At 36.7% G+C, this 9,359-nt stretch overlaps 1 protein-coding gene across 1 annotated transcript; it reads right to left on the bottom strand.

Moving 5' to 3' along the window:
• Positions 1-1,341: 1,341 nt before the first annotated feature.
• Positions 1,342-9,345, bottom strand: LOC113771336. The gene is made up of 11 exons (XM_027315928.1): positions 9,156-9,345; positions 9,047-9,090; positions 7,973-8,182; positions 7,533-7,613; positions 7,355-7,429; positions 4,938-5,033; positions 4,742-4,795; positions 3,504-4,369; positions 3,362-3,410; positions 3,232-3,271; positions 1,342-1,809 (listed from the first exon to the last, which is right to left on the bottom strand). The coding sequence occupies exons 1-11, from the start codon at positions 9,343-9,345 to the stop codon at positions 1,661-1,663; spliced, it is 1,854 nt and encodes a 617-aa protein (XP_027171729.1). The 3' UTR covers positions 1,342-1,660.
• Between the last annotated feature and the right edge of the window lie 14 nt (positions 9,346-9,359).

Raw genomic sequence — 9,359 nt, 5'->3', positions numbered from 1 at the left:
TACTTGCACTTCAGATGTTTATATAGTTGGAGCTCATCAAAAAGCTGGTCGTTGGAAGGTTGCAAGTACCCATTGCTGTTCCTGTTAAAACAATGCTTATGTACCCATGTAGTGCTTCAAAATTTTTGAATTGCTTTTACACCTCCTCAATTTTGATAATCATTTCAACCTTTTTAATAACTTGCAATCTTGTACTAATATAGGGAGGAAAAGGACATTGATGGAATACAAATGTCATCTCTGTCATGACAATAATATTTTAATCATAGTTGAGCTGAATTGTTACCAAAATCTCAAAAGCAAGGGAGCTCAGTGAAATTTTTAAAACCTTGAGAGCTGTCAGTGCAAGTGTCAGAAACCTCATGGGAGGTTTGTGAAATTTTCCTTAACTAAAATAAATGTGTAAAAATTTTATTCAAGATTTCCCTCAAAAAAATGCCAAAAGTTCACGAATTTTATGCTTCTATGGGCTGAAAATTGTGTGCTTTAATTTAAGTTTATAACGTTTAGATTTTAGTTCTCAGTAATTCCCTTTTTATATTTCCTTGGACCAAGCTTACATTAGACTTGTTTAAACAAATCTTTTCTACAAAATAAACATAACGACATGACCAGAAGCACAGAAAAAATGATGTAGGCCCAATCTGATAAGATGCACGTTTTTGAGTTTTCATGTTTTAGCAGAACAAATTGAAACACCTACAACCCCTATATTGAAACACTTGCAAACCCTATTTTTTTTTTACCCCTATCTTATCCCCACCTTTCCCACTCCCTACAACCGGATCTAGGATTCAAACCTTGAACTTGTAAATTTTCTATAATTCACAATAAACTAAAAAGTCTAGTTCCCTGGACAATATCATTTCAATTTTTTTTTTGGAAGAATTTGATTTTTTTGTCAAAGTCACTTTTTCTTTACCAATTTGCGGCTCGTAAGAAATTTCTCTTTTCATGCATTTTCTATCAACATTGTGATTTCAAACTGTTTAAAGCTAGAAAGCCACGATAACGTGGAACGTCCATGCATTAGTCGTTCCCTGACCCTATTATAATGATGCAGCCAAAAAGTAACGATGATACAAATGATTCAGAGAATTAAATTACAACGTCTACCACTATTCTGGACCATATTGTATAATGTTTAAAAAGCAAAAAAATCATGCTATAAACTGATCATAAAGCTCAATTCCTAAAAAAAAAAAAAAGACATAAAGCTCAAAAAGCAACTTTTTCCCCTCTCTGAGGGAGAGGATTGATTAATGTAAAAATCTCGACTCCCAGCAACACCGGAAAGCACCCAGCCACTGGGACACCCTGTGCCAGCCCAAGAGGTAGACAGCAAAATGAATTACTCTCCAGCAGACAAACGTTTCAGACAGCAAAATGAATTACTTGTACACTGAAGAACAGTACAAATATTGAACCCTTGTCACCTGCTTACACAATTTACGTTTAAACTGCACAGCCAACCATCAGCAGCTGGAAATTGTCATTTACAGCTCACACTTATAACATAAATACAAACTTATGTGTGTGTGTACAATTTACATTCAAACAGATTTTGCTCGACATAACCCTTGATAAAGCCAACATTGAATTCCATGCTGAGGTCCTGTCTAACAACTTAACCTCACCTCAGATATAACAAATATTGCTTTCAAGTAGTGGAGCTCTCAAGAGAGCTTTTAACCAACCACAGTAAGCCAGGGTCATTACGCTTTAAAGCCAAATAAGTTTCTGCCTTCCCTGTTACGTCAAAGATTACATCGTCACTGAACCCAACCAATTGTAAGATTTCTGTAGCAGCTGTAAAAGCAAAAAACAAGAAAATAAGATTAGAGCACAAGCAACTAATAAGAGCTACAAATAAACAAAATTGTTTCATGAAAGCTTACATTAAGTTTCTAACAGACACATTAAAACCCAGTCATCTAACAAATAGTCTATGATTCTTAATTTTCTATCAGAACTTCTCAATTTCTGATCTGCAATGTGTTAAAATTTCTTGATGAAAAGTCAGGCAATTGGGAATTGTCAAATTTTAGTCTGTAAAGAATAATCATCCGCAGAACCCAAGGAAGTCATAAGGACGTGATGGAAGGAGTAGTGACTACTTAGAAAATGAAACCAAAACAGAAGGATATCCTTGTCGAACTCCACATGATGACTATTTATTAGACCCCTGCAGCCACCCTCCCCTGCCACCACTTCACCACCTCCTCCTACAGCCGTGGGGGAGGGGAGGGAGGAAGACCTCTCCTTACCCTGCAGCCCCCTCCCCCGTAATGACCAGATCTGGTCAACAGGGGAGGATGGTCAAACTTATATATGAACATATATAATATATTTCTTCTCAGCATCTAATTTCTGCTCTTGTACTTCCAAGAGTCAAACTTTGTGCACACTGCTTATGCAATATAACATTAAAAAAAAACCACACTTAATAGACAAATTTACTGACCCAAGCTTAAAACGCCACCAGTAAATCAGGGTTTCTATAAAACCAGACCTTGCAACAAGGAATACCTATTGTGTGGCCTAGTTTTGTTAATGAAATTGCAGACTATGCCCATCTAGCATCATTAAAGAATCTAACTCGGAGGTTTCCCTCAACTTCCAGACTGTGTCTATTCAATGCTTCATGCAACAAGACTTGTGGTTTCACGGTAATGAAGACATGGAGCCCCAAACTAACAAAAATACAACTATTGTACCTTGGGATGTGTGTGTGTCTATACATATGCATATGTGTGGGTGTGTGCGGGCAGTGTGTATAGAGAGAGAGAGAGAGAGAGAGAGACTTAACATAAACTAAAAACCAGCAAAATTTGCAGAAAACAGATCTGGTAATGTATAATAAATTTGAGGCCCTTGAAAGGAAAGACTTCTTCACACACACTGTATTTCAGTTCAACTACTAATTGTATTAATTAAACAAAACCTGTAAGCAGCCCCATGCTCCCATAAAACCAAATAATGTCTGTGATTAAGAAAACCTCAACATCTGAATTTTTTAAATGTCAAAGATTACATGCACTTGATTCTCCAGAAAACCAAACAAAACCAAAAAACCACCACCACAAATAAGTATGAAATAACCAAAAACAGGGAGAAAAAACAACAAATGTCAAAATAGAGACAGCTAGTGAGAATTCTAGCAATTAGGGCAACTTACCCTTGTTACCATCTTAAACATAGATAAAAATAAATGAAAAGCAATGTTCATACCTCCATATTGAAGAATATTCCTCTGAATAATAGCATTAGCCTGCAGCAACCATCTATTACAAATGAGAGAAAAACTCGTGGCCAAAACCCTCAGTATAGATAATCAAAATCCATGATAAGATGACATTACCTTGCGTATTCTTCGAAATTTCATTTCATCAGGGTGTTCAACAATATTCCTGAAAGCAAGAACAGTCAATGCACCATCATGAACAAGTTCATGCCAAACTACTATTTAATCGAATTTACTAAATTAAATGCAAAGAGTATACCTTATTATCTTGCACAGGGTTTGCAAGACACCACCAGCATCCGAGTGATTTACTTCAGTTATTAGCTTCTCCACTGCCTTCTGTATACGACCATAAACAGCAGTGACAGGGTCTTTAATTCTCTTTAGCTCCAGGTCATCTGGATCAGGCTCATCTCCCTGCCCCATTGACATTCTCTCTGCAATCACTATCATCTTGTCATCACTGTCTCCTGCTTGAGAATCTTCTGGATCAGGTTCCACATGTATAACATCTAGCTGATTCAAATTTCCAGTGCCCTCCTTTGCTCCAAAGAAATTTGGTCCAACCACACTATGATCTGTCAATGGAACCTTCAAATTGCACAGAACAGATTCTTTATCTGCAGCACTTGTCAAAACTTCCAGATCATCAGGATCTGGCTCAATTGTTATCTGACTTCCACCAGATACCAAATAGGATTCGGATTCCATGGCACCCATGCTCTCACTATCATCAGGATCAGGTTCAGCCTCACTATCATGAATCTCGTGTTCATCAACAAGCTTCATTGAACTGGCTATATTAGGATGGCCATCTTTAGTTTCCCCTTCAGCATGCAAGCTGTCAGGTTCACAACAGTTAGTAAATCCAGAATCATCAGGGTCAGGTTCGTCACGCTTATTTACTGCTGCTGAGACATTTGTACACGCATTTGCAACTCGATGATATGCAGCAGCCACTGCAGACGCACGGGCATTAGAAAAATGTGATTCATTGCCTCCAAGTTTTCGTGACAAACTTACATGACCATCAAACTCATCCTCAGCATGTAGTCCATGTCTGAATCCATTCAGAGTGTGGCCTGTTGATTTTGTCCAATCCAAGGCAACAGCTTCTTTATTCAACTGTCACAGAGAGATTCAAAGTTAACATCATCGGATTAGCAGCTAATGCCTAATAACACAGTCATACCCTGCATTAATAGATAGATAGCTAGATAAGATTTATATATATCATCAGTCTGTAATAACCCAATATTAGTTCACAGTCAAATACAGATACTTTTGTGCATGTGCATGTGCATGTGCATGTGAATAATATAAATACATAAGTAAATACATACACATAAATTATAAACATGTCATATTTGTTGTGCGTAAATATAAGTCCATATAAGTCCATACTTACATATGAAAATATGCATATAAATGTGTGTGTGCGCGTTCGTGTGTTTGAGAGAGAGAGAGAGAGAGAGAGAGAGATAGAGAGAGAATTACCTGTTTGTCTAAAGCATAAAAATTTGCATCATGTTCAGAGTACACCATATGTGCCTGAAGAGGGAAACAAAGCGAGTGGCAAAAGCAATTGCATGTAAATACCAGCCAACAAAGATACAGCATATGTGCATATGAAAAAGCACAACTTGGTACCAATTTCCTAGTTGGAGGAAGGTGATTGATACATAGAACTTACAAGTTCATGCAGGAGAGTCTTCTTAATGCTTTCATATTTCCTAAAACCATTGAGGTCATCAGTTCGAAGTCGCAAAGAAATTTCCTCTCCGTGATTCTGTACATGATTCAAGAATATGAATTTTAAAAACCAAAAAGCAAAGAATACTAATATCAGACTGTTACAAAACTAAGCTTACTAAAATCAAAAGCCACAAGATAACAAACTAATAAAAAAATATAAACAAGCATTTGATAGAATTCACAGCATTCTGTTTCTGTATTGATAAGGAAAAAAAAAATAATATCTCATTAAAAGAAAGGACAATTGTTAAAAAAAAAACCAATAAATTTGCCAGTTCTCCCTGCTCTTTTAGTCATATATTTGTGTACTTTTCCATATTCTTTTGATAGAAAAGTAATACATTAGACAGAGTATGTAGATAAAGGTTGAATTTGCAATAACAGTTGCACTTGCAGTACCAGATTTGTCTTCCTGAGAACAGGGTATACTGGACATTAATGCAACAGAAAAGTATAGAGATTCAAATTTTGACCAGTATTATGCAAATTTCGATCTTCAAACTTTTCATGAGATCCTGTTTAATCATAACAAGAAGAAGACTGTCAGTAATGCTATTGAAATAACAAAAAGATTTGGTCAGAGGGGTAGAATAGAAAAAGCTGCCGAGCAGAAGTTGCAAAAAGGGGAAAACTTGGTGTAGGAGTATGATAAAGAGGAAAAGCGACTGTTATTCAGCAGACAGGAGAGTTTTGGGTCAAAACCATCTTGTTTCTGCAGGGAACTGAAGCCCAGACCTCAACAATTTTAATGTTCAGGCACTAGAAAAAAGTTGCCAAGAACCACTGGGCCTCCTTTTTTCGCCAAGGATTTGTTCAGAGGTTCCATATTGCCAAGATGACAGGCAGCTTTTTAATGATTTTTTTTAACATATGTCGGCACAAGAAATTGATAGAGCTAGAGGAGTGAGGAGAAATGATTGGCTAGATCATTCTAGTCAAAGCCTCTATTATTTATATTGAATCCAAGTAAAGGGGTATCAATCCAGCCCCTCCCATTGAGATTCTCTCATATGTCGCAATATCTGCTGTTTGGATTAGATAGTTTGTCCCAAAGCAACTTTCAATAGGCATGGCACGAACCAGGCTGTAAGAATAAGAAGGAAATTGGCATTAGCCAATCCCAAGAAAGGTAGAAAACGAGGGCTTGGGGTTGGGGATAAAGGTCTCAAATTAAAAGGAAAAAGGGATTGTACTTCCTTCAAACCCAAGACAGGGTAGAGCATTAGATGAGCAAAGTGGCTCCCCTAGTCTAGTGCTATAGAATAAGAATAAGTAAGAAAGGTGACTAGGAAAGTGGCAGTGTGGCCAGTTTTGTTCCCCACTCTCAGGGAAGATTTTCTTATACTATACAATAAGTTTCAGTTTTGGTCTCAAATCAACTTTTGTTAGGAAAAATATTCCTGAAACTATGATCTCGATTTGGAAATAGCAGGAATTTGAATCCTAATATGGACTTTGGCGTGTTATATATATATATATATATATATAATATTGGGGGGAGGGAGGGGAGGGGAGAGGAAAAAGATACAGCAGATTACAAAGCATAAGAACAAAAGCCACTTCACCAGTTGCTTTCATGGACAATGGGACATCTAGAAATGTCTTCTTTTGTTTAGTTTTTTTTTTGGGGGGGGGGGGGGGGGGGGGGGGGGGGAAGGTTTGTGACTAAAGAGAAAAATTAGTCATCAAGGATGGATCGGATACAACAATTTCAAACTCAAGTTCAAGAATAGCCTGGCTAGTATACTATCATGGGGAATCATAGCATACATTCAACTCTAATATGGAATTCCTTCTAAGTGACTTGAAACTAATCAGGCCTACATCTAGAGAAAAGTTGCACTACATGAACAGGCTAATTATTTCATCACCAATAATCACTTCAAGCAGAAATGAACAAGAAATCAGTTTGCGAGCACATTTCTGTAATTTCTCCCGTATCCACAACCTTCTCGTAGTTTCTGCTCGATGGCTTTATGCCATTATTCATTTTGAATGGTGTTGGCAAATTTATTGAAGAGTAGTTTAAATGTATTTTAGGTTCTAAGCTGAATTAACTTCACCAATAACCAGAAGTACACCAACACTACAATGTGATCCTATTAGGTTGAAATTTAGAGGGATCAGATGCTGGAAATGTGATTCCTACTTGAATTCCTTTACTTCCAAACTAACCAGCACTTTCCAGCTTAGGAGTTTCAGCTTCATATTCTAAAATTTCCTCAGAAAACAACAACAGAAATGGATATTAACCTAATTTTATTTTAAAAAAAGCTTTGCAAACATAAATGGAGGAAAAATAAAACACTTAATACACAAAAATAACCAAACCAGATGTTCTCTATTGAAATTCACCTTGTTGAAACCAAGGATGCATTTAGGACTGACTCCAACATAACCAACTGGAGCCATCTCTGACATTATCCCCACCTGCCACCGATACTTTAGGAAACCAATCAAAGGGAATGAATAAGGGTTGTGAATATCATAATTGTATTTTATGAGCAAAGAAGGCACATCATGATATCAATACCTTATTCATGATTGCAACAATTCCAGGATCTGCAGCAAGCCTATGCATTAATTTCAAAGCCTCCGAAGCAGGAGGACTCAACTGCAGATCAAGAAACAAGGTCAATAATCAATCACCTCTACTATCTCTTTCTATTTTTTCCCCTTCCCCACTTCCCTACATTTCATATCACCATTCAAAATTTGTGTTTTGAAACATTATACTCCATATGATTTTTGATATCAGAAACTTTTGACTAGCAGTACCCCAAGAGATTAACACTAGGCTTGCATATTCAACACCCACCAAACAATATCCATGATTAAGCATTCAACTGATATGGTATTGTTATTCACCATTTCAAGCATAGGTAATCTAGACTTAATTCTGCATTTATAAATGAAAAGAAAAGAGGGAACAAGAAGAGCAACAGCAAATGGATCTAACAAGGTTCATAGTACCTCAATTCCTGGAATACTAAGTGTGTGGAACTCAGAGAATATGTAAGTCCCTTGTGGAAGTCTTACAAATGAATTGTGTCCATCAAGAGTTCGCTGCCTCATTCTTTTCTCCTCTTCATCAAATCCAGCTATTCGAGGGTCTTTCTTTGCATTTTCTAGAACCTCTTCCACTTCATTTTCAGGCACTCCCATCATCCTTATAGGTTTTCCCTGAGGGAGATCAGATCTAACCATTAAAAAATATAATAAATTTGAACCGTATGCTTTCATGTACACTCATTTTGCAAGGAATATTTTTCTTTTGCTAAACAACAGGGCCAAGGTCATTTCCATACTTCAAGGAAACCTGAAGGTTTATGATGCAGTCAACAAAGAGCTCCACAAATCTAAAAATGAAAGCCTTTTTATTTTCCTCAAGCTTAAACTAGGAACAGGAACAGTGTCCTTTATATAACTTCATTGTAGTTCTGTTTTCTCAGTTTTACTAATTATACTATTTAGGTCTTTTAGTCATGGCTGGAAATTTCCAGAATTCCAGAATTGTGTCATTGAGTCTTTATTACGTTAGGTAAGTAGTTGGAGTCTCTGTCAGAAAGCAACTTCCTAAAAGTTCTACAGTTCTACATCTAATTAGCTTTCCTATTTAGAATATGGAAATAGGAGAAGCTTTAGAAAGTTTTCGTTATACAACGTTATTATTTACAGAGAATTTGATGAACAAGGATTGAGTTTTAGTTTCTTAGTTTTTTCCCCCCCAAAGATTACTGTCCATGGATATTGTTCACAATCCCCTCACTCTTCCATTCGTGCTAGTATGCAAGGTCGTAAACATCTTGTCCTACATTAGTTTAGTTCGTGACAGCTGAGATATTATTTAACCAAAGACTTGGCACATTCAGTGGACTAATAATATCAAGAATTATCTGAAACCTGAAACTGCACATTCAGGAAACCTAAATTTATTTTCATTCATCTAATATTTTAGATCTAATGAAATGATGAAGTAATTTGCAAAAGGAGAATTAGATAAACTCCTATTTACCAAGAAAACAGGAGAAAATTTAGTTTCCACACCTCAATAGCAGATGCAGCTTCCAATGGGAGATAAGAGTGCTCATCTGAGAAAGGGTATAGCATTTTAGAATAGCAGATGCAGCTTCCAATGGGAGATAAGAGTGCTCATCTGAGAAAGGGTATAGCATTTTAGAACCTTTATTGGTAGGAACAATCAGCCGCAATGTATCAACTTTGACATTGGTGAGTTGTTGTAATTTGTCCCCCAACTCTTTTAGATTAGCACCATGTTTCATCTCAAGGATAAATTTCTTCCCCCTCCATGTAACTGATAACTGCTTCTCAGGTGGCTGCATCATCTGCTTTGTGAAAA

Source organism: Coffea eugenioides, chromosome 5, assembly GCF_003713205.1.
Source record: "Coffea eugenioides isolate CCC68of chromosome 5, Ceug_1.0, whole genome shotgun sequence".
NCBI lineage: Eukaryota > Viridiplantae > Streptophyta > Magnoliopsida > Gentianales > Rubiaceae > Coffea > Coffea eugenioides.
The sequence above is the reverse complement of the archived record's forward strand: the minus strand, read 5'-3'. Positions and strand labels throughout refer to the sequence as shown.

What these genes read in the sequence shown, in the direction of transcription:
- LOC113771336 (XM_027315928.1), bottom strand. Translation starts at nt 9,345, where the DNA reads ATGATGCAGCCACCTGAGAAGCAGTTATCAGTTACATGGAGGGGGAAG. An exon ending in TTAGTATTCCAGGAATTGAG is followed by an intron (nt 7,614 to 7,972) that starts GTACTATGAACC and finishes CTTGATCTGCAG; the next exon opens with TTGAGTCCTCCTGCTTCGGA. An exon ending in ACCCTGTGCAAGATAATAAG is followed by an intron (nt 3,411 to 3,503) that starts GTATACTCTTTG and finishes TCTTGCTTTCAG; the next exon opens with GAATATTGTTGAACACCCTG.